Raw genomic sequence first — 24,257 nt, forward strand, 5'->3', positions numbered from 1 at the left:
TTATTGATGAGCACGGGTGCAGGCAGGATTGGGAGCGTGGACCACAGTCTGCCAGCCTCGGTCCCAGAAGACAACCCATTAAGGCCAAGACTATCTGTTCTATTCACCGTTGTATTCCCAGTATCTGGCACTAAAAAGCACACACCACACGCTGCGAAATAAACGATATGGATTAATAAAGACGGTCATGAATTTCCCTACTCCCCCCTCCCAGAGTACCAAGCAGACAATGGTGGCTTATTATTCTAGCTGAATACAACTGGAAACAAGGGTCAGAATCTCCAGCCCAGGATTTCCCCAACATATTTCATGCAATATTAATAATGCTACTTGTAAAAGAGATTCTTTGGGGCCAGCAAATGGCATAGAGTTGTGTCACTGGACTCCCACATAACCAACTGTGGTTCAAGACCCGGACACAATGGCTTGAAACTCACACTAGACACATGTGATTGTGTGCCCAAGATCCCAGGAGGAGAATAGAAGAGAAGGGATTGTGGCGTGGCCATCCCCGTGGGGAGGGCGATTTCTCAGTTTTCCTCTCACTGTCTCTGTTTTTCTCTCTCTCCAGTGAGTGCACGTGCCATATTACAAAAACCTCTAAAAAAAAAAAAACAGAGAGAGAGAGAGACTCTTTGTTCAAAGAAGAGTGAGAAATACCAGGTTAAGCAGGATTCCTTATGTAGTACTTACTGGCCTTGCATAGTCTGCTGTATATTCTGAATCTCCCAGGGGCTGGGGAGAGGAAGTGCAGACACAGTGCCATACCCCTAACTATACTGTACAGTGAACCCCTTTCTAAACATTGCCAGACAGGGAATCAGGGAGGCACTCAATGAAGAATGAGCCCACTGTGAAAAAATGGAGTTTCTCAGCTGAAAAGAAACCTGCCTTACAAAGTGTTTTGAGTGTTGGAAACACAATGGGGAGGGGCCAGTTTAGGGAGACGCATGGGCATGTGTGCTTGCCACAAATTCCAACAGGATGGAGAAATGGAGGAGAAAGGATTGTGGCATGACCACATCCCAAGGGGGTAGGGTGGGGTGCTTTCTCCTTCTGTGTCTCTGTCTCTCTGTCTCTCTCTGGCAAGTCTACATGCTCTCTGGCAAAACTAAAAAGGAAAGAGAGAAAGAAAAGAAAAAAACACAGCTGGTCCCAGAGCCCACACACACAGTAGACAAGCAACCTGGCCAGAGTTCACCATCAACCCTACCCAGCGGAGGGCTAGTCTGGTCACACCAGCTGGCACCTTGTCCCCCAGACAACTGGCCGCCAGCCTGCCCTCCACCCACACCTGCGCACCCTCCTCAGCGACATTCAGGGCTGACGATAATATTGGTTCACAGTTATTTTAAACATCCCGTCCATTCCCCTGGGAGTGAGAAAGGCCAATCAAAGAGGAGCTTACGTCGCTGAGGATGTTGAAGGCCTCATTCAGGGCTATGTCCAGCATGCCGATGCCTTTGGCAAAAAGTTTGTCCAGGTGCTCCCTGAAGTGCTGAAACCACAAAGCAGAAAGCGCGTTAGTGTCCATCCTGTGACGTGGCTGCCAACCTTGGAAGACAGATATGCTAGGGCAACACCGAGGATCTCAGACCCACATGGTCGTGTTAGTTTCTCCTTCTACTTCAAAACACAAGAGCTTATTCAATGGAAAATTACCCTTGAACATTCATGTTTTAGCTCTGACTATAGTTTAAGGTGGAAAGAATGGTGAAAGAATGGTTGAATTCTTGTGGAAAGAATTCACCACAATTCTAGCTTTCTTTTCTCCAGCGTCTCCTCCTGTGACTCCCTCTTCTGCCCCGCTCTCCCACCCTGATCACGTTCAGGACTGGGCGCATGCTCCCCTCCACGGGAGCCCACTCCCAGGTCACACCTGGGCTCCCCCACCCTGCTCTGGCCCCCTTACTTTGGGGTCTCAGTTTGGGCACCACGCCCTGTCCACTCCAGAAGATCATCCCCAAGCTGACACATCAGACTCAGACCCACCTTGTACTCAGCACCCCTCAGGAAATGCCGCCCCCACTCAGACCCTGGAATTTCTTAACTGGGCAGGAGTCTGCCTCCCAAACCCGTCACACACTGGTGCACACGGGAGGTGCTCAGTGGTCACCTCTAATGGGCAGAGATAAACATCGGTCGCCACACGACACGTGTACTCAGGGCAAGGCAGACATGGGTTAGGAAGCCAGAAGAGCTTCTGGGAACAGAGGAAGGGGAAGGAGCCCCTTCTGGAACAGGTCCCAAATCCCTTCTGGCTATTAAGGCCTCCAGAAGCCAGCGTGGAGATAGAGTTTATTCAGAAAAGAGAATTTTATTTTAAAAATGAGGTAAGTAAATAAATAAGACAGTCAGAGACCTAAGAGAAAGGGGGTCAGCTGGTCAGCCTGCTCACCCTGGGCCACATGCTGACTACACCAAACCTCTTTCTCTGGAGGACTCCGGGTGGCTGTCTCCCTCAGGCTGACCGCACGTCCTGCTGACCTGGCCGCCGCCGCTGCAGTAAGCTGCTGCAGACAGCCTCAGCTAGTGGACGTCCACCCCACTGCACCCCTTCCCCATCTCTGTGAGACCTCCTCTGTCTCAATGCAAATGCTCTCAGAACAACCGCACGTCTTGTCACCCTCTTACTAGTATAAACGTCCCTGCCTTCCCAGGGTCTGCAGACCGCTTCCAGGTGGCCCTGGGGCTGTGGGCTCTTAGCGCATGCCCCAGGGTCTGACCTGACTGGATGCGGCCTTCGTGAGACGTGAACCTCCTTTGCACTTGTTCTTTTTGACTCCAAACCAGGTTCAGCTGGGAGACGAGGGAGAGTAATGTGAAACCCCATGCATTTCTGCTTCCCAGTAACAGGGCAAAAAGGCGTGTGGCCAGTGCTCAGGGTCACATGAGTGTGTGCTATGTCCATACCCACAATGCTTTTCTTTTTTTTCCTAGAGAGGGATTTTTGATAAGGGTGAGTGTGCCTGCTGGAGGGACAGAGAGAGACAGAAAGCGAGATATTACCCTCTCATAGGGCTGGCCACACAATCCCTTCTCCTAAATTCTCTTCTTGGGATTTTGGGCATGCATACACATGCACTTGGCATGCGTTTGAAGTCGCCTGGTCTGGGACTCGAAATGCAATTGACTACATAGGAGTCCAGTGTCGTAACTATTACGTCATCTGCTGGTCCCCACATTGCTTTCAAAGGGACCCATTCCTGGACCATTTCTTTTCTACGGAAATAATGATTCTCTCCCTAAAGACATTCATACCCTGTGGGCCAGGGGAACTGGCTGCAGGAGCCACCGAGAGGGAGGGGGCAGGAGAGATGGGCTCGAGGAGAACGCTTGCTGACCGTTTCTTGGCCAGGGAGTGACTTCCTTTCTCTTACCACATCCTTGTACCCAGTGATGCCCCACGCATCCCATGGGCACCCAGACGGTGATGCCTATGCCTGATGTGCTAATAGGCCACACTGCCTGAGGCCCTGAAACTGATCACAGGATCAGAGAGATCATAGAGAGTGACTCTAGGGTGTGCCTGATGACCGTGAGAGACTGTCCTGCCTCCACCTGGATCACCCCAGGAAGCAGCAGGGCCCACAGATGACCTTCAGTGACAGTCCTGCCTCCGCCTGGGCTACTCCAGGAAGCAGCAGGGCCCACCGACAGCCACGCCCTCAAGCCTACAAGATTAGCCACCGTCATGGAAGGCAGCTCTGTGTTAGGGTCTGAACAAATAACCAAGCCCTCTGCGAGCTTTGAGCGTCCCACTTGACAGACTGAGGCTCAGCACACAATCCAAACTCACCTGCCTTTCAGCTGCCCAGGTCTACAGCTCTGACACTAATTCCCTCCTGTCTGCTATCCACCTGCTGCTTTTCTCAATCAGCCAAATAAAAGCTTTTCACTGTTGTTTTTCTGAGCACTGTAGATGCCAGGTACTGGCCATGTGCCTGACACACACCTGGACGGGCTGAGTCCACAGGTGGAGATCAAGTGGCTTGAATGATGGGGGAGAGGCTGAGGGTCAGAGAGCCAACCAGACCACAGGGCACCGAGTGAAAGCTTGCACTTCCCTCTCAGCCTGACAGTTTCCAGGGCTCAGCGGGAAGCCCAGCACATGGCAGGTCCTCCAGGAACACTTGGTGAACACATCCAGGCCTTTAACCAAGTCTGATACCAGGCATGCAGGCTGCAGGTGGGTAGGTGGGAAGCCTGTGTTCACCAAGAACCTCCACTCTTGGGAACCTGGCTTGTGGGTGAATGGGACTACCAAGATGGTGTAGACTACTCAGCAAGTGTCACCCTACGGGGGTCCCCCCACACATCCTGAAGGACATCCTGCTCAATGGCATGCAGCTGTGGAAGGCTAGCCTTTGACCCAGCCAGGCTCTGCCTTTACAAGTTCCTTCTATTCGTCCAATGTCATTTCCCTCAGCTGCGTTTAAGTGTACTCAGTCACACCAGCTCACTCAGCGTGGCTTTTTACCAGCACTGCACCTCCGTTTGCATGTGCTCTGAACCCTTCTGAAGCTGCTCGTCGTGTGCTACAGGCCGTGGCTGCTTTTGCAGTTGGACACTTAGAGCCAAATGTAACAGTCGGTCATGGAGGACTTCTCAATGTGCTTTTGTTTTTTTTTCTTTTTGGAGAGGTTTTCGTTATAGGGCGCGTGTGCTCACCAGACAGAGAGACAGAGGTGGAGGACTCCTCAATGTGCTTTTGTTTTTTTCTTTTTGGAGAAGTTTTCATTATAGGGCGCGTGTGCTCACCAGACAGACAGAGAGACAGCGAGACAGAAAGCAAGAAATCACTCCCCAGGGGGATGGCCACGCCGCAATCCCTTCTCCTCCATTCCCCTCTCGGGATCTTGGGCATGCACGCACACGTGTCCAGCATGAGTTTTAAGCCACCGGGTCTGGGACGCGAACTGCGGTCGACTACGTGGGAGTCCAGTGACATAGCCATTACGCTAACTGCTGGACCCTCCTCGATGTGCTTTTAGGATATGGTCAACTGCGATCTTCTTCCTCCTGGTACAAAGCAAGCCCATACATTAGATGGAAAAAATAAGTCCTCAAGGTAAGAACATCCGACGGCCGTCACAGATGAGGGACCTCATTGTCTTCTCCCCTTAATGTCCAGACTGTCTTTCCTTTTACTTCATAACCAGAATCAGATCTGCCTCCTGGTATTTCAGGTTGCATTTAACTCTTAGCCCCAGACAACCAGGTCCTGCCTTCCTGGGGTGACTTCCACTGCTCAATCTGACACGGCAGCTGTGAGCCATCTGTGTACCCTCCTCCCTCTTTTTTTATTTTTTTACTTACTCTATGAGTGAGAGAGACAGAGATGTAGAGAGAGACAGCACCCTCACTGGGTCTTCATGCTGCAGTCTGCCCAGTCCCAGCCTGCCAGATAGTGGGAACAGGTGCCAGGCACATACAGAGGTCTCCAGGTACAAACCCAGAACCTGCTCGTGCAGGGCAATGTTCTCGTACGGGTCTGCCTCGTGGGTGTGCGTTTCACCACTGCAGCACCCCCAGCCCCTCCTCTCCTGAGTTGCTGTCATCACACCGAGTCTCTGCAGAGTGCCGAGCCTGACAGAGGCTATGCACCCAGGGAGCTCTCGATGTGCTCAGGGTACAGCTGCAGCACTGACTCCCCGTGGCCTAGAGGAACTGGTGATTAGAGCAGAATCCTCCCCACGTGCACCCCAACAGTAGTGTCCAGTATGAACAGAGGAGCCTGGCTGACTGCCGGGGGTCCTCATCTCTAGATTTCTTTCTCTCGACTCCTGGCTGTGGCTGCTGTAAAATGTGATGGTATTTGATGTAATCATGTTGGAATCACTGGGTGTAAGCAAGTGCTACATAGACCCATGAATTCTGGAGGAAAACCAAAGTGGGGGTGGGCAGGGATTGAACTACAGGTCAGGAGACGGAGTTCTAGTTCTTGCTATACTGTTATGTTACCAGCTGAGACGCTGAGGCAGACAGCTTTACTTCCCAGACCTTGACTCGCACCCTGTGAAATGGGGGTGGGAGAGCGCCTGAGTAGAGGGGTGAGGGTCAGAGCGTGGGTGCCTAGGGCAGGATTTCCTTCCAGGCCTGCCTCTTTCTGAACCTCAGTTTCCCTCACTGGGTGGGGTTCCTGGGCTGATTTCTCACTGAGCACAGGAAAAAAGAGATCGTCTGAAAGCACTGTGGGGACAGGAAAAAATGGGAGATTATTGTTGTGTCATATTCAATAAATGAAGAGACAGTCTTCAATATTGAAATATTGAAAAACCACCACAGGAACAACCCTGGGCTGCTTTGTGCCTGGAACACCTTCTATGCCAGCTTCTTGGTTTACGACTCCACAATCTAATAACCTTGACAAATGACTAATTTTGCCCTTCAAGGGCCAGACTTTTGTAAGTGGATAGAGACATGAGGCTGAGTTCGCTGACCCCAAGACCGAGTGTCCTCAGAGCATAGCTACACAACAGAAGGTTTGAGATCACCCCCGCCTTTCTTACTGTGTACCCGAAGGTGGCCGGTTTTCATTATTTTTCTAAATTAAAATAAACAGTTTATTGGTAATGGTGACAGTTCCGTTTTAGTATTAAACTTCAATAAAGGAGGAAGAGGGTGGCTTTTTATCTTTGCTTCGGGCAATTCATGCAGCACATGCTGCTACCCGGGAAATGCCTGGCTTCCAAAGCAATTAGCGCAGCTTAACGCCCGGGGAGATGAACTCGCGGGAGCACCGTGGCTGCCCGTGCCCGCGTGCCAGCAGGCACAGCCGAGTCCACTTATCTTCCTCGCACAGCCACAACGCCGGGGCCAGCAGAGGATGGAGCAACCCTCTCCCTCCGCCAGCGTGTGGTTTAGTTATGTCTGTGATAATGGCAAGCATGTTTTCCTCTCTATGTAATTATAATAAATATTTGTGTCTTCCCAATTAAGAGCTGGAGACTTTAGGAGGCAAAACAATCCCCCCATTCACAGAGCCCTTGGGAGCGTGGTCCTAGCCAGGGACACAGAGGTATCTGGGGGTAAGGCCAACAGCCTGTATCGGTGACACCCGTCAGGGGCCCGAGAGTGCGGCAGATCTGACTCCCTACCGGTTACGTGTGGGCAAGGGTTTTGGCAGCAATTCCGCCATGGAAGGTTTCAGGAATCGTCCCACCACGTCCCCTGATAGCGGACAGCCAGCACTGGCAGAGTGACGACCACGCTCCAGGAACACAGGCTTTTTCTGCATCGCTAACGAAAGGTGCTTTCAAGGTCCTGTTTTACATATGGGTCCACGGTGTGGTGGAATGACCGGTCCAGATGGCACAGCGAGTATGAGGCAGGGTGGGTTTCGAAGTGCTGAGCCCCACGTCTCGGCCCCTGTGCAGGCTCCCTTCCATCCTGCAGGGCACGGCTGTCTACAGCCCAGACTCCACATTCCTCGGTGAAGCCATGAGCCTGTGCTTGGCTGGTTTCACGGAAGTGTGGCCTGGGTATGTGATGACCCATGGTCCCACACTCAGAAGGACCCTGTGCTTGGTTTAATGCATTGCTGTCACCGTCATGAAATTCTTAATCATTTTACTTTCAAATCCGTGATTTGTCCATGAGGCCCAATGGAACAATGAGGCACGTTTGCGAGCAGATACACTCCCATAATCCACGGCTACAGTGCCAGCCGCTCCTTGCTGCCTGGTTCACACACAGCACCCACAATGCCCCTGGAACACAGAATTCTGGGGGACAGCAACAGCGCAGGTACTCCTTGAATGTGCTTGATTGATTTCAGTAGGTCACCCGGCACCATAGCTGTCAGGTGATCCAAGGTGCACATTTATTGTCAACTAAAACTAAGACCTCTGAGGTTAGGCGTACCCCAGAGGAAACCGCTTTCAGGTCTAGCAGTGGCAGCCACTGTGCCACTTGCCTTCTCCTAAACAGAGACATGGCTCCCTCCCCGCCAGCCAACCTGGACACATGAGCAGGATCCAAGATGTGTGTGTCTCATTCTGGTGCCAGCTCCTCAGCGAGATTTCCAAGGCCACTTTCGCAGAGCTGTACGGTCCCTTCGTTACTGCTCTCCTAACCACCTGCAGAAGCCCTTCGTGCACGGCAAAGGGGGTGCCCACACTTGTCCTCCCACCTGACCTGGATATTTAATGTAAATAACCCACCAAGTAGGAACCAGCAGTTAGCAAAATGGCTATGTCGCTGGACTCCCATGTAGTAGACCGCGGTTCGCGTCCCGGACCCGGTGGCTTAGAACTCACGCCGGGCGTGTGAGCGTGCGTGCCCAAGATCCTGGGAGGAGAATGGAGGAGACGGGATTGCAGCGTGGCCATCCCCCCGGGGGGGTGATTTCTCGCTTTCTATCTCTCTGTCTCTCTCTGTCTGGTGAGCACACACGCCCTATAGCAAAAACCTCTCAAAAAAAAAAAAAACCCACAAAGTTAATTAACATAAAAGTGGACTCTCTGTCCTGATGGAATTCCTCCTGACAACACATACCGCTCCACCCCAACCCTGGGATGGTTCTCCCACACTTCAGTTTAGTCTGAGAGCTCCTCTGCTTAAATTTTTCTTTTGAGAGAGATTTTTGCTATAGGGCATATGTGCTCATCAGAGAGACAGAGAGACAGAAAGTGAGAAATCACCCCCCAGAGGGGATGGTCACGCTGCAATCCCTTCTCCTCCATTCTCCTCTCGGGATTTTGGGCACACATGCACACACGCCTGGCATGAGTTTTACGCTGCCAGGTCCAGGACTCAAACCGCAGTCAACTACATGGGAGTCCAGCGACGTAACCATTACGCCACCAGCTGGTAGCCCCTGACTGAATTTTACAGCCTCTTTTAGACCAATGCCTCAGGGATCTGTGGCTGTGTGGCGTTGACACACACATCTCCAGGAAATGCACACCTGTTGTGATGTGGCTACCTCAAACCTCAGGCTCCGGCGGAGCAGGCTGTCGCCTGATTCTGGTGGGGAAAGGAGCAGCCTGGTGCCCCTCAAAGATGAAAGCTGAATGGCCCAAGGAAGCTGGTGTGGAGAGGCAGGCCCAGCCGTCTGTGATCTGGGGGAGACGTACAGACACCGATGGAACCGTGCTGAGCCATTCCCCATTCCGCCTCCACGTGGTGTGTAACAAATTGAAGTGTCTGCGGGTAGCAGCTGTTGAACGCCAGTGCCAAATTAGAGACAAGATAAATCCCCTGGATGTGAACAATGAAGGCCATTTCATACCAGGTAGTCAAATTAGTACAACCTCATTTCTCTGGCACACGCGCTAATTATTCCTTGTAAGATGGTGGTGACGAGCCCAGAATTGGCAGTTCTCTACATTTGGTACCTATCCCAAGTGGAACCGCACCTTTACCAAAGCTGTCCCTTTTCCCAAATCACTGCTGCAAGGATATGCAAATCGCCAGGCCAGCGAGCAGGGCTGGGGCCAAGAGGACTCTGCCACCTCCCAAGGGCTCGGCGTCCTGCTTGTGAGGTCACGTGTACTCGTAAGTGCAGCCCAGGGAACAAGGCTCTGCGCATCTCCTGGGGATGGAGAAAAGGCAAGGCCGAATGCTGCCGGGACCACAGCACCTGCTTTGTATCTTGGCGCAGCAGGGCGGCGCGTGTGTAAGCAGCAGGCCTACCCTTCCTGTGTTCCTGACACTTCCCAAGGCCCAAGTTCAACCTTTATAAATCACAGGAAAACCCTGATCTGATTCATAGTTGTCTTTCCAGGGAAAAATGCCTTCAACGGTTGCAGCGTGCGAGAGCAGAGAGAAGTCAGAGTTTCCGTTATTTCCAAACGCAGGGTCAAGCCCTGTGGATGCTTTGACTTTGCCACAAAGACGTGTACTCACAGTTGGCATCCAGGGAGACAGAGAGGCAGGCGCAGGTTGCAGAGCCCAACGGGCTCGTCGGCACTGAACCATGGCCTCGCAGCCAGGCTGGCAGACCTCGCGCCCCATGCAAAGCTGCAGCTGGCATCTCAGGGTGGTGGGTGCTGAGACACAGGTTTGGAATCAACATTCAAGGCAGCAACACTCACTTCTGGGACAACTTGGCAGAGATGTATGGCCCCCGGGGACAAATACATTAGAGCATTTTCTATATGATCGCTTGGAAGACGTCTACAGTTTGGTAAAACTTGTGTTCAATTAAAATGGGTTTGTTTCCGTGATCTTTATAGCTTGCCAAACTTAATTACGTAGGAGTGTTAAACTGTCTGAATTTCTTCCAGTCTCATTCCAGTCTGTGAATAAACTACCTAGTAGCACTGTGTGTGTGTGTATTTTAGAATGTATCAACATTTATTTGACCAGTCCCCACCGAAGATTTAGGTGTTCAGTATCTCATCTTTTCTAACATTACTACGGTAAGCATCTTTGCATCCACATTGTAGTACACGTATGTAATAATATCATTATAACAACTTTATAGATGGTAAATGATTGAATCCATAGTTTCTTCATTTATACTACACAGTGTTACTATGAATTTTTTTTTTTCACTAAAGGCGTGTGCACTTGCTGGAGAGACAGAGACACAGAAAGCGAGCAATCACTCTGCAGGGTGGATGGCCACGCTGCAATCTCTTCTCTATTCTCCTCTTAGGACTTTAGCCGCATGCGTGCCCAGTGTGAGTTTAAGTCGCAGGGTCCATAACTTGAACCAAGGTAGACTACATGGGAGTCCAGTGACATAACCATTATGCCATCTGAAATGAATATCAAGTTTAATTCCCTCAAAGTTGGAGAAGATGGTTTCTATGCCTTTGAATCTGTAAAGACTTGTTTTGAGCCTTATTCTGTGGTCAGCCTTTACAAATGTCCATGCAGGGGTAAGAAAAATGTGTATTCCTTGGTTTGGGGGTGGAAGGGTCTATAAATGTCAAGTCCATCTGATTTATGATATCCTTTAGATCCTGTATCTCTGCTTATTTTTTGTCTGGATGATCTGCCCAGAGGAGATAGTGGGGTTTAGAGATCTCCAACGATTAGTGTGTTGCAGTCTCTCTCTCCTTTTAGATCTAGCAGTCTTTCCTTCACGTTTTTGGGTGTTCCTGTGTTGAATGCGTAGATATTCGTAAGTGTTTTATCTCCTTGATGAATTAGTTCTTTTACTACTATATAATGTCCTTTTTTTGGTCTCTTCTTACAGTTTTTGTCTTATCTTAAAGCCTATTTTGTCTGAAATCATTATTGCAACTTCAGCCCTTTGTTGGTTCACATTTGCAGAGAATACCTTTTTCCAGGCCTTCACTTTTTAGTCTGTGCATGTCTTTATCCATGAGGTGCGTTTCCTGTAGGCAATACTTAGAGGGTTTCTGTTTTTAATCCATTCAATCAATCTGTGTCTCTTGACTAGAGAATTTAGTTCATTAACATTCAATGTTATTATCGATACTTCCAGACTTGCCCCTACCATTAGATTAGTCATTTTCTTGGTTGTTTTTGTTTGTTTGTTTGTTTGGTTTGTTTTGTTTCTGTCGGTCTCTCTTGGTCTTTCTTGTACAGTGCTCCCTTCAGAACTTCTTGAAGAGATGGTCTGGTGTTGGTAAATTATTTCAGATTTTGTTTATCTGAGAATATTTTTATCTTTTCTTCCCATTTAAAGGATAATCTTGGCGGTATAGTAGTCTTGGTTGAAAGTGTTTGTCTCTTAACACTAAATATTTCTTCGGATTCTTTCCCTTGCTTGCATCGTTTCTGCTGAGAGGTGCAATGTTAGCCTGATGGAATAATCTTTGTAAGTAACTAGACATTTCTCTCTTGCCATTTTTTATTATCTTGTCCTTGTCCGTGGTTTTAGTCATTCTGGCTATGATGCACCATGGAGAGAATCTCCTTGGGTTGATTCTATTTGTGGTCCTTTGTATATCTTGGGTTTGGATGTTTGATTGCTTCTCTAGGTTTGGGAATTTTTCTGTAAGTATTTCATGGAATAGACCTTCTATGCCCTTGTCTGATTCTCTTCACCTTCTGAATGACCTATTATTCAAAGATTTGGGCATTTCATAGTATCTAGTACTTCTTGTATGTTGTCCTCATTTTTCAAAATTATCTTTTCACTACTTTTGGTGGTTTTATTTAAGTCAAAGATTTTGTCTTCTAGCTCAGAGATTCTGTTTTCTGCTTGGTTCAGTCTACCACTAATACTTTCATGGAGGTCTTGATTTTCTGTATTACTTTCTTCATCTCTAGAATTTTTTGTTTGTTTGTTTGTTTTTATGGTATCTAACTCCTCTTTCAAATACAGGAAAGACTTCCACATCCCTGTTGCCATGAATATTCTGAACTCTGTTTCTGATATTCTTACAAATTCCTTTGTGCTGGTCCATGGTTGAAGAACAGTTGCTATGTTCCATTGAGGAAGAGATATTTCTTTGTTTTCCCATACATTTTGTGCCTCTGTGCTGGCCTCCAGTCATCTGATGGATTATACACTCTCTTGCTTTTCTGTTGTCAATTCTGCAGCAATGGGGAAAGAAGAACTCTACTTCTCAGATGTGTTCTTGGTAGAGAGACTTGTCTTCCATTAAGAGAGTGTGTATATAGCCACCTTTAGATGTTACTCTCTTTCCCAGTCTCTTGAGACCAGATGTACCTGGGACTAACCTCGAGATTTTCAGATGGAAGAGGAAAAAGGAGTCACCATGCGATTCTGAAAACTATGAAGTCTCAAAATATTCCTGGAATGGGCTGGGAAGCAGGAAGAAGCCAGGAGTGGTCTCACCAACTGTTGCTTCTCCCTAGTTGGCAGCAACATGGGCTCTGGCGAAAATGGCAACAGACAGATGTAACTGGGATAGGTTGGGAGGCAGGAAGAAACATGGTGCAGTCTCTTGTCTCAGCTTCCTTCATCAGCTGCCACTTCTCCTTGGTCAGCAACATCACCCTATGCTTCATTTTAAGATGGCAGATAGGAACATTTCATCCAACATCCCAGTGTGAGTTTTAAGCAAGCAGGTCAGGGACTCAAACCATGGTCAGCTATGAGGGAGTCCAGTGACGTAACCTCAATGCTATCTGCTAGCCCTGACCAAATGGACTTTCTAGGAGGCGGATTTCATGGAGCAGAGGAGGGAGAAGAGATGCTGGACAGATAAGAACAGTCCATTTTTAAGTGGTGTTTAGAGAGGCACAGCCCTTCAGTGCCACAGTCCACATTCTCTGCAAAGATGTGTGTACCCAAACACATAGACTGCCGCACTAAGCAAGTACTTTCCTCCACAGCAGCTTATAGAGGAAGGAACACATGCAGTGAGCGGATAAGGAACAAATTTTCTCATGCCTCTAAAAAATTAGAGACAGGCATTTCTAGGATATGGGTCATTCTGAGATGATTTGAGATTTAGCAGGAAGAGCACCTGAGACAGAAGAGAAGATACTGCAGCTCGCAACTCACAGTTATTCAGTACTCTCTAAGCACTGTGTCAATCCCAAAACAGTCCCAAGAGAACGGGCAGGCACTCTCATTACCCTCCTGTAAATTCACAAAGTGAATTAGACCACTTCACTATGGCTCACAGATCACAAATGACAGAATGAGAACTGAAATCTGAACATTTGTTTTCTAAAATGCATATTTTACTTTTTTCCTCAGAAATTTTTTTATAATGGAAAATGTCATGCATTGACTCATGGCAAATGTTGTTGGATCAATATTCCACAACACCTACTTCCATCCCCTTATGGTAGCCACCCTTCAAGATGGCCTCCAATGACCCCCCACCTCTTGCTATTCAGACCTTTCTGTAAGGCCTTCTCACATTGCACCAGAATTGTTCTCTGTGATCAAGAGAATTCAGCACTTTCAATATAGAATATGCTTTGCCACTTGCAATATCAGGTTGTAAATGATATTTTGGCTTCCATCACGGCTACTCTTCTGATCTTTGTGGGATAGTCTCTCTGGGGGAAGCCAACTACTTTGTAGGGAATAGACATATGGAGGTGCCTATAGAGTGAGAAACTGAAGCTTCTAACCAACTGCTATAAAGAAGCTGAAATATCTTGCCAACAGCCTTATGAGTGAGCTTAGAAGTAGATCTTTCAACTTAGCCAACCTGCAGAAGATGCAGCCCCCAGCCAATACCCTGAATGAAGCCTCATGAGAGACCCTGAGCCATAATAACTCAGTTAAAGCTGCTCCTGGATTCTTGACCCCAGAAGCTATGTGGGAAAATAAGTGTTTGTGGTTTTAAGCTATTTAATTTGTGGGTTATCTGTTCTACATCAATGCATAACTGATATGTCTCCTCTAGATTATTCTGAAGCACATCCCAGACATATTTCATCTGTAAAAATTTCAATGTAGTATGTGTTTCTTAAAGAGAAAAAGACTTATAAAAACAAAACCACAATACATATTTCACTTTGTCAATCAAAGTCACACAGTTTGAATCAGGATCCAGCAGAGTCCACACATTGTGACTGGTTGAGAGGTTTCTCTTTTTTCTTTTTTTTTTTTTTTTTTTTTTTTTTTTTTTTTTTTTGAGAAATTTTTTTGCTATAGGGCAATGTGTGCTTGCCCTACAGAGAGACAGAGAGACAGAAGTGAGAAGTCACCCCCCCCCCAAGGGGGATGGCCATGTTCAATCCCTTCTCTTCCATTCTCCTCTTGGAATTTTGAGCACATATGCACCCATACCCAGCATGAATTTCAAGCTTCCAGGTTTGGGACTTGAACTGCAGTTGGCCATGTTGGGAGTTCAGTGATATAGCCATTACACCATTTACTTTAGGATTCCTCACAAATCCTTTTACAAAAGTCAACAGCTCTGTGCTGTCCCCATGGGCAAGATGTTCCAGGTTCATCTTGATCACCTTCTGCCCCTAACCTAAAACCAGCCATTCCTCCAAGAAGTCCAGTAAAGCCACTATTTACATGGTGCAGCCTATTCATTCTTCCAAAATGACAGGGAAGGAAGAATGGAGAAAAAAAAAAATAGAACAGGGACAGCTGAAAGGGCAAGGAAGGAAAATGGTGGGATGGCAGCAGTCAGAGAAGTTTCTCACGGGCACAGAATGTGGTATAAATCTTATTCCAATGAAATCACAAGGAAATAAGATGGCAAAGCACTGGCTTAGACCCAGGTCAAGAATGTCCTCCTGGAACAGGAAACACTGTGACAGAAAGGAAAGCTGGAATTAGAAGAATCTGATAAAAGAGGCATGAGGTGCAAGCTTCCCTGATGGTGGCTTTGTCCTCAGCCAGTGTCACAGTGGAAATCCAAATTCCGTGCTCAGGACTTGGCCTCCAAGGACAACCATTATTCTAATCCCCACTGGCACCAAATGAAACGGACCCGACTTTATTCACATTCTATATTCACTACCACAGAATCGTCTTCCTAGCCCCGTGATGAACATTTTATCTCAACATCTTTGACCTGCTGCTGCCTCGTGTTCATTCACTAAGTCACCAAATACTGGTTTACCAGGGAAGTTATGCACAGAAGAACAGAAAAGTGCATCACGACTCTCCCGACAACCTAACATATTGCATATGAAGAACCCACCAAATCTAAGTGCACTATACTTGATCAGCTGAGCAAAAGCAGAACTAGTCCTTTCCCCCAGAGTTCACATACCCCTGGAGAGAGACAGAGCCAGTCAATAAGCTCACGACACCTGCCAGAGTCACAGGCACCATGGAGGGTCGGCCCAGGGTGCTCTGATAGTAGATGCTAGGGCTACGAGGACAAGGCCCAGAGGTTAACTGGGCCAAGGCAGGGGTGCTAGTGTTTGAGACTTATAAACAGCATGTGCCAAGGCTCCAGGGCAGGAAGAAACAGGGCACACGTAAAAGACTAAAGTAAGGTCATTGAGCGTGGAGCACAGAAAAGGAAAAGCAACAGGGTCTTCCATGAGCCGGAGCTCCAAGACGGAGCCAAACTGAGCAGAAACTGTGGCCATAGTCTCTATTCAAACAATGGTTAGCCAGGCTAGTTGTTTAAGGATCAAGAGGCTTTAAAGGAGCCCAGATGCTGGTACAGCAGTAAAATGCAATACTCTGCAGGCTGGACCACAATGAAGGTTCCAGGTTCATGTCCAGAGACATCCCTGAACATGCGGGGTATATGTGTGCCCATGACTTGGGGCTGTCTGAGGCTGGGGGTGGATTATGTGCCAGGATTCTGTCAGGGAGCTGGCTCTCTCAGGTATGCACTTGTTCATGAAAGAAATAAGTAAACGTTTAAAAAAGGCGATAAGACTCGGAGCTAAGATGGAATAACGGGCTGTGAGATTCATCACCTAGAACAGAAGGACCCTCAGGTCAGCAGCATGTGGGCCATGAGGGTATAGAGTGGACCTCAGAGAACAGGGGAATGGAGCCCAGAGCCATTTCATGCTATAAAAACAGCAGTAATCCATAGGAAACAGAAGTATGGGGTTTGGGCCACAGGACCTAAAGTCAACAGAGAGCTTTAGAGACAGCATGCATGCCCCTGTTCCAGAAAATCAGGAGTCAATCACTAGCACAGGAAACGGAGCAGCAGAAGTCTCTCCAACAAAGAACTTTATGACATGTCAGTAAAGGAATGGCTTTTTGTTTGTTTCTTCTTTAAATTTGCTGGTAGTGGATTGAAATTACATTTCTTTTGGGGGCAGCAGGTGGCATAGTGGTTAAGGTGCTGGATCACATAGCAGACCTCGTGGTTTGAGTCCTAGACCAGTGACTTACAAAAACATGCCAGACACATGTGTGTGTGCATGCCCACTCTCCAGAGGAAAGAAGAGGACAGGAAACTGCAGTGTGACCATTGCCCCTAGTGGGTAACTGCTCACTTTCCTACTCTCTCTGTCTCTCTCCAGTGAGTACACATAACTTATGGTTAAAACAAATCTAAAAAATAAAAATAAAATACATTTCTTTTAAATACCCAAGTTGTTTTTCTGGAGCAAAACACCACTTTGCAAGTGTGCAACCTACCTGACAGGTAGAAATGGAAATTAATCAACAGAACATACACTCCGCAAGGTCTTGTGGCTCCTAGTAACAGGTTAACTACATAGCCACTGACTGACGCTCTGCTACTTTGATCTGCTCAGTGGATCAAATGTCTCCAACGTGTATTTACTACTGTGCAGACACGCTTGGTGTCCACGTGGCTCTTCCCTGTGTCCAGCCAAGGGGCTGTCTGTTTCATAGCAGTTCACCAAGACCTTGCTCTGTGTCCCCAGCTGCAGCACATGCAAGAGCCCCTCCTCTCCACACAGCTCTCTGGTCCCCGTAGAACAGGATTGTGGAGGGTTGTGGGGGCCAGGGGTTTAGTCCTATCTGCCACACTGGATTGCTATGTCATTTCATCTGACTGTAAAGCTAAGTTCTTTCATGGTAATTAGCCAGTAGGCATCCTCAGATTAATTAGCTGGCCTTATCCCTTCCCGGAACTGGCTCCTCTTCCATTGTTAGGGCACCCCAGTACTCCAGAGGTTACCCCTTCTCAGCCCGGTAGGCAGAGGGTTTCATGAGTTTAATTAACATATCTCTATTCACTTATAATTGAAGCAAAAGGGAATTTAGAAAGAAAATTATTATTCTCATTGTACAGAGAGAAACAGCAAAATATGCTAATCATCTGATGTGTGGATAATACTACTCACAATTACAATAAATGAAGCTGGAGCAGATCATTTATTTGGGGTTCAGGCCTTCCTTGGGTATCCAAACCTACTTGGCCTTTTCCTCTGTCACTCAGGGTGCTTGGGCAGCTTCTGGCTATAAGTCGACTACGGTTATGAAAGATCTTTGCAAAGTAGCTTTCAAATAAATCTTCATGTTCCACATTTTCAACTATGTCCCACTTCCAAAGACTCAGACCCATAAATGGCTTCCCCTCCACAGACAACATCACTTTAGTCTATATCTCTGTCCTCACGATTCTCAGGGTGCTACTTAGAATCACTCAGCGGTAAGGTCATTTTTCTTCTAAAATGCTGACCAGAAGGGCCATTTTCTTAATATACTGCGTGTGCTCTTGTGCTTAAATGAGAAATTTCCATAAAACTAGAACCGTGCGGTGATGAGGCTGGGGACATGGCACTAGATCAGAATGATTAATGAGAGAGCTTCCATGAGAGGGTTTCCTCAGAAGATCCTACAGCCTCCCTAGGTCAAAAATGTCTGACCTCTGACCTGCAAACATCAGGCCATCTAAGGAAGAAATTCTCCTCCAACAGGGGGCGCCTGTGGAATCCATTCTCTCCACTCAGCTGGCTTTCAGGTTGTAAGTCCAGACTCCACTCCCTAAAAGGCCCTGGAGAAAGCTTAGGGAGGGAAGGCAGCCATTCCTGGGACAGCCAGCCGAGAGGAGGAGCAGGGCTGGTGTGAGTATGAACTCCTGGAGTAAGACAGAGTCCCCAGAGTCTGCCCACACCACAATCCTTCTTCCTCCGATTCTCCATCCTATTAGGCCCCTCAGCATGCATGTGCACCCTACCTGCTTCTCAGCCGACGGGCCAGGACTCACCCTCGTCAGCCATGTGAGATCCTGCTTCCTCTGTGTGGTGTCTAACTGCAGCGGCTAACCCTAAAGCTCACTGGACTTTGGAAAGGACCCTTGTCTGTGGTCATCTGCTTCTAATGTGCTCCATTCTCAAGGCACTCAAGAAATATTTCTTTTTAATATTTATAAATACTTCCATGTGAAGTATTTTAGCAGTTTTAAGAAGTTTTTAATATGGACCATGAACTCTCCAGCTGGCCCAAGGTGGGCCCTCGCCCTGCTGCTGATGTGGCCTTGCACGATGCCACCCTCTCTCATGCACATGTACCCTCTGTTGGAGGCTCCTCAGAGAGGTCTTCCCTGACAGCCAACCTGTGCCCACTTATCTTTGCCACTTACTCTGTTTCACTCTTTCACAACACTTAACTCTTCATCTCCATGTTCCTTTGGTCCCCTCAACAGATATTTGTTGAGCATGTGTTAGGGGCCGGGCCCTCATGAGCTCATATTCTACTGTGTGAGGCAGATAACAAGTGACTGAGCAGAAGACATGACTCCTGGTGACAGGTCTATGGGGGAACGTAACACAGGAAATGAGGCTAATGAGGATACGAGTTTTTAACAGAGAAGTCAGGGAGGACATCTCTGAGGAGGTGGCCTTTGATCGCAGTCCTGAGGCAGGGAGGGGGCCAGGTCTGTAGCTAGCATACCCCTCCAAACAGAAGAAATGCAGGTGCAAAGACCCCAGAGTGGTAGTAAGTCCTGGGGGTTCAAGGAACAGTGAAGAGGCCAGTGTGGGTGGATGCAGGTAAGCAGGTAATGGAGACATGGGGGGTGCTGAGAGAGAAGGGTGCCTGGCAATGCAGACCCCCACCAGGTCCTGAATGGCTTGAGCTTTCCTCTAAGGAAGACCCTGAACCACCATTGCAACATGTAGAATACAGAAGGGTTGTGATCTGACCTTGATTTTAAAGGCTCTGCTCCTGAGTAGAGAACAGACTGGATGCTGGGACGGGGTGGGGGGTGGAGAGGGTGGAGGTAGGGAGACCAGGTAGGAGGCTGCTACCACAACTCAGGGGACAGAGCATGGTGGCTCAGCCAGGGAGGGTGGCAGGCCGTGAGGCATGGCCAGATTCTGGTTCTGGTGTCAGGACTTGCTGGCTGCTGGGATGTGAGTTCTGGGGAAGAAGTGATAAGAATGATGCCAGGGGTCCAGCAGGTGACACAGTGGTTAATGCACTAGACTCGCACATGGCCAGCCAGGGGGGTCAGCAGGTGACATCGTGGTTAATGTGCTAGACTCCCACATGGCCAGCCAGGGGGGTCAGCAGGTGACATCGCGGTTACTGCACTAGACTCCCACATGACCAGCCGTGGTTTGAGTCACGAACCTGGTGGCTCGAAACTCATGCTGGGTTCTTGTCTGTACATGCCCAAGATCCTCAAAGGAAACTGAAGTAGAAGGAATTGTGGTGTGGCCATCCCCAATGGGGGGTGATTTCTCACTTTCTATCTCTCTGTCTCTCAAGTGAGCACAACTGCCCTATGACAAAAATCTCTTAAAAAAAATAAGCCAGGATTTGGGGCCCCCATCTTGGAAAATTTGGGATTAACAATCACTTTCACTATTTAACTCCTCTCCCTCAGAACTTAACATCTCCATGGACGACACTGCCATGTAGCTCCGGGAGGCCCTAATGGCGCTTTGCCTGAAGCAGACACTCCAATATTCACTGAATCAATTAACAAATTAATACGCATAAAAAAGCCTCATGTATGTATGCAAATATCATTTGACCCCATTTCAATGTCATAAATTTATCCTAAGGGATTAGTCAAGAAATATCCAGATATTTATATACGGGTGTTCATCAATTTATAACCACACACACAAAAAAAAGCAAACTATATTTTTAAAATAAGGAGGCTGGAATACGAGGTAGCCACCTAAAGTATTTAAAATAAAATATTTACAATACCATAGACTATTTCAGGATCTGTAAGGTTAGCACAACTTACCGCTAATTTTTAGAGACACTTAAATAAGTTAAAATGTAACTTTCCTTTTTCAAAGCTCTCATGTCCAACATAGAAATGACCTTCCAAATAAACATAAAACTACTGGGTCATCAGAAAAGTCATGATGTGTTCTTCTATTCTTTTATATATAAAAACCCATCATGAATTTTCAGAAAACCCAGTGTTCTAGGTGGTTCTTTTGATGACAGGACTACATGTGACTTGATTCTCTTTCTTTTCCTTACCCTTATTCTTGAATATTTTGTGTAACAAGGAATGAGTGGGCCTCCCATTAGGTGAAACCATCATTATAGACAATGCCCCGTGGCTGCGGATGAGTCCCCTCCTCCTGGCAAGTCTATATTTGTGGATATTTCCATGTTTGGAAATCTTAGCCTTGAAGCCACTGTCCCACTGGCTGGCAATACCAGTTCAGTCCATATGGCAGAGGGACATGGTACTGAGTGCCCTGGATAGGAGCAAGGGGAGAGACGGCCCCTGCCCTGCCTTCCTGAAAGCCCAGCTGATGCAGTGGGTAGACAAAGCGGTCGGAGTTGGTCTGCTGGGAGCCAGAAAGCCCTCCCAGGAGGCCTCAGGGGGCATCTTTAAAAGAAAGAAAGGGGTTGGCTAGATGGGGTGGACAGAGCCAGGCAGGTAGCAGAACTTTTAGAAAACACAAGAACTGGAGACAGCTGAGTGCCATCTGGGGAAGGGACCTTATTTAGGATGTGGAGGGGCCTGCTCCTCTTCCTCTTCTGCACCAGCCAGAGCTCTCTGCACTGCTGGCCAGCTCCGGGGTCAGCCGGAGTCCCAGCCCAGCTCCCTAACTGACTCTGCCTGGGCTGCAAGCTCCAGGCAGGCTGACTGAAGCTAGTCCGCATCTCAGTTATTCCTCCTGTCCACACATGGGTTGATAGTGACACTGTACAGAAGGGGACCACCCACAAAACCTCCAACTTCAGACAACAGTTACGTCTAAACAACAGCAGATGCTGCACAGCTTCACCTTGAGTTTGAAATCCCAGATGACAAGGCTGGGTTTTCTAAAGGGTCAACGTAGGCCCCTTCTGAGGTGTGAGTAGAGACGTTGCCTCCTCTAGTGATCAGATGAACATTCACATCATCACAAGTGAAGGGGAAACTAATTGAACGCTGGCTTAAATAATAATAATAGAGAGACAAGTCGCCATGGCCTAGTGGTTGAGGGAGTCAGATCCTACATGGCTGACCATGTGGCTCAAATTCCAGCCCCAGTGCCTTGAAACACATGCCACATGCACGTGCATGTGTGCCCCGAATCCCAACAGGACGGAGAAATGCAGAAGGGACTGTGGCATGACTAGCCCCCACTGGGGTGCTTTCTCTCTCTCCCTTCTCTCTCTGGTGAGTGCACCTGCCCTCTGGCAAAGTTAAAAACGAGAAAAACAGTAATAAAGACAGGGCACTCCAAAATTCAGTCTACACATCTAAAAACCTGTCACAATTCAGAATTTATTTTTATGTTTATTAATTTATTTTTGCCACAGGGCACATGCATTTGCTGGAGAGACAGAGAAAGACAGAGAGAGGGAAAATGAGAAACCACCCCCAAGGTGGAACGGGCATGCTGCAGCCCCTTCTCTTGGGATGTTGGGCATGCACGCACATACACCTGGCGTGATTTTCAAACTGCCACGTCTGCGACTCAAACCATGTTGACCATGAGGGAGTCCCAATGCCTTAACCACCAAGCTACCCGCTGACCCCAGGACTTGTTTACTATTATTTAACTACTCTTTTGAAGGTTCCTCATAAAGAGGTAGAAAAAGAAGAGCTGTTATTATCAGAGCTGATGTACTTGAGTCCAAATCAGGGGCTGGCTTCCAGTGCGATTCGTCCCTGTTCTGGGACCATGTTCAGAAGCGCCCTGTCCTCAAACTAAAGCCCTGCTCTGACTATCTTAAAGGTCTTGTTCATTTCTGGACATGAAGCCCTGCGTTTTCATTCGGTACTCGATCCTTAAAATTCTGTCGTCAATCCTGATGGCAAACGTGACTTGGAGCAGACATAGTGACACGAATGAGGCATGACAGGGAAGGACTGTCTCCATTTTTTGTCTCTCTTAAATATCTAAAGTGTTCACCAATGCCTGGTTTTATTTTCCAGTGTCCTGAAAAGCTAAAATAACTTATTTTTTCTCTAGCCGGCAACTGGGCAGAGTCCTCCCTTCACAACTATTAGTTTGATGTGCTAACATGAAAATTAACCAGTGTCGAACATCAGGAAAAAATGAACAGATTTAGAAGACAACTCAGAAGCATGAAAGTCTTTAATATTTTAACCCAAAAAAGGAGTCAAACATTTAAATCAGATTCTCGAGGCTTTGACTGGCAACAGTAATGAGAGGCCAGAGAAGCATACTCACGAAGATTCTACATTATTCAAAATACTCCAAGCAGACATGCTTGAGTTTCTTATGCGATGGCTGAAGTATGAGAGTCAGGTTGTGCTAGAACCCAGTGGTGTCTCACAGGACGCCTGAGGGCAGACTGCCACAGAATCCCCTAGAAGCTTGTTAAAAACATTGTAGGGAGCCAGGCAGTGGCATCAAGTTTAAGGTAACTGGATCCCACATGGCCAACTGCAGGGTTCAAGTCCCAGGTCTGGCAGCCTGAAAACTATACCAGGCATGTGTGTGTGCCTGTCCAAAATCCTGAAAAGAGAATAGAGGAGAAGGGCCGCAGCATGGCCATTCCCCATGGAGAGTACTTCCCACTTTCCTTCTCTCTCTCTCTCTCTCTCTCTCTCTGACTCTGCTGAGCACACACATCCTCTGGCAAAATTAAAAATATGTATCATAGGGCTCTAGGCTAAAGGTTCTCATCTAGTAGGATTTGGGCAGACCCAGAAATCTATGCTTTTAAAAATGTTATCCATGGGACCCTTAGTCCTAGCTAAATTTTGGTCATACCCCACCTCAATGAACAGAATGAGAAACTGGAAATATTTAAGCTAAAATACATATAATCAAATATGACCAAGTCCCATCCAGCAGAGTGCCTACCAGGAAAACATGGCAAGTGTGTGTCTGGGTAGGCCACTGTGGGCCACACAAGTCCATGTGCAAGACTTTGGGCACATGATCCGAGCATCACAAACACATACACACAATAACGAAACAAAAAACATTATTAATGAAAATGCATCATAAGAATTCTCTGGGCAGGGAGATTGAGTACAGGTTCAAGATATTTAATGACAGCAATGGCTCCAGACGTTAGGTCTGGGCTGCACTTGGGAATCGCTCCTTCCGAGACCCACAGTGTCCATTCACGGCTCATTAGATGCCCACACAATGACACCATGGGAGGGGACATATAGCATGACAGTGGGGGAAGAACACAGAAACAAGGGCAGCGGAAGGCTTGAGTCATGAGGCAGCTCCCTCAGTGCCTCACAGCCCACAGCTGCGTCGTGGTTACTCAGCAGACTGAGATCCCAAAAGTGGTCCCTGAGCAAAAGCCAGGCCTTTGGCATCTGATATCTGCAGTGAAAAGGATCATGAGAAATTGGCTCAAACCAGGGCTGCTGATTTACACTGGGTGGTCCTCTTCAGGACCCAGCTGGCTGTTACGTGAGATCAACCTAGCTCAATCCATTTCTCAACAAATACCCAAGAAACTCGCTAGACTTCAGGCAAGTCTTTGAGTGTTTCTGATAGCGTACCTCTAGGAAAGAAGCGGTACGCAGGTGGGAGTAGATCTGCTTCATGCAGTGGACACGTGTCCAGTGGAGGAAAGACTGCTCCTGACT

At 47.7% G+C, this 24,257-nt stretch overlaps 1 protein-coding gene across 1 annotated transcript in view; it reads right to left on the reverse strand.

Moving 5' to 3' along the window:
- CACNA2D3 (calcium voltage-gated channel auxiliary subunit alpha2delta 3) overlaps positions 1 to 24,257 on the reverse strand; it is a 931,343-nt gene that overhangs the window by 445,393 nt on the left and 461,693 nt on the right. The window contains exon 12 of the mRNA XM_006143064.2: positions 1,409 to 1,498. Within this exon, the coding sequence (XP_006143126.1) occupies positions 1,409 to 1,498 (90 nt within the window). The remainder of the gene's footprint in view (positions 1 to 1,408; positions 1,499 to 24,257) is intronic.

Source organism: Tupaia chinensis, unplaced genomic scaffold (assembly GCF_000334495.1).
Source record: "Tupaia chinensis unplaced genomic scaffold, TupChi_1.0 Scaffold000091_1, whole genome shotgun sequence".
NCBI classification, from domain to species: Eukaryota; Metazoa; Chordata; class Mammalia; order Scandentia; family Tupaiidae; genus Tupaia; species Tupaia belangeri.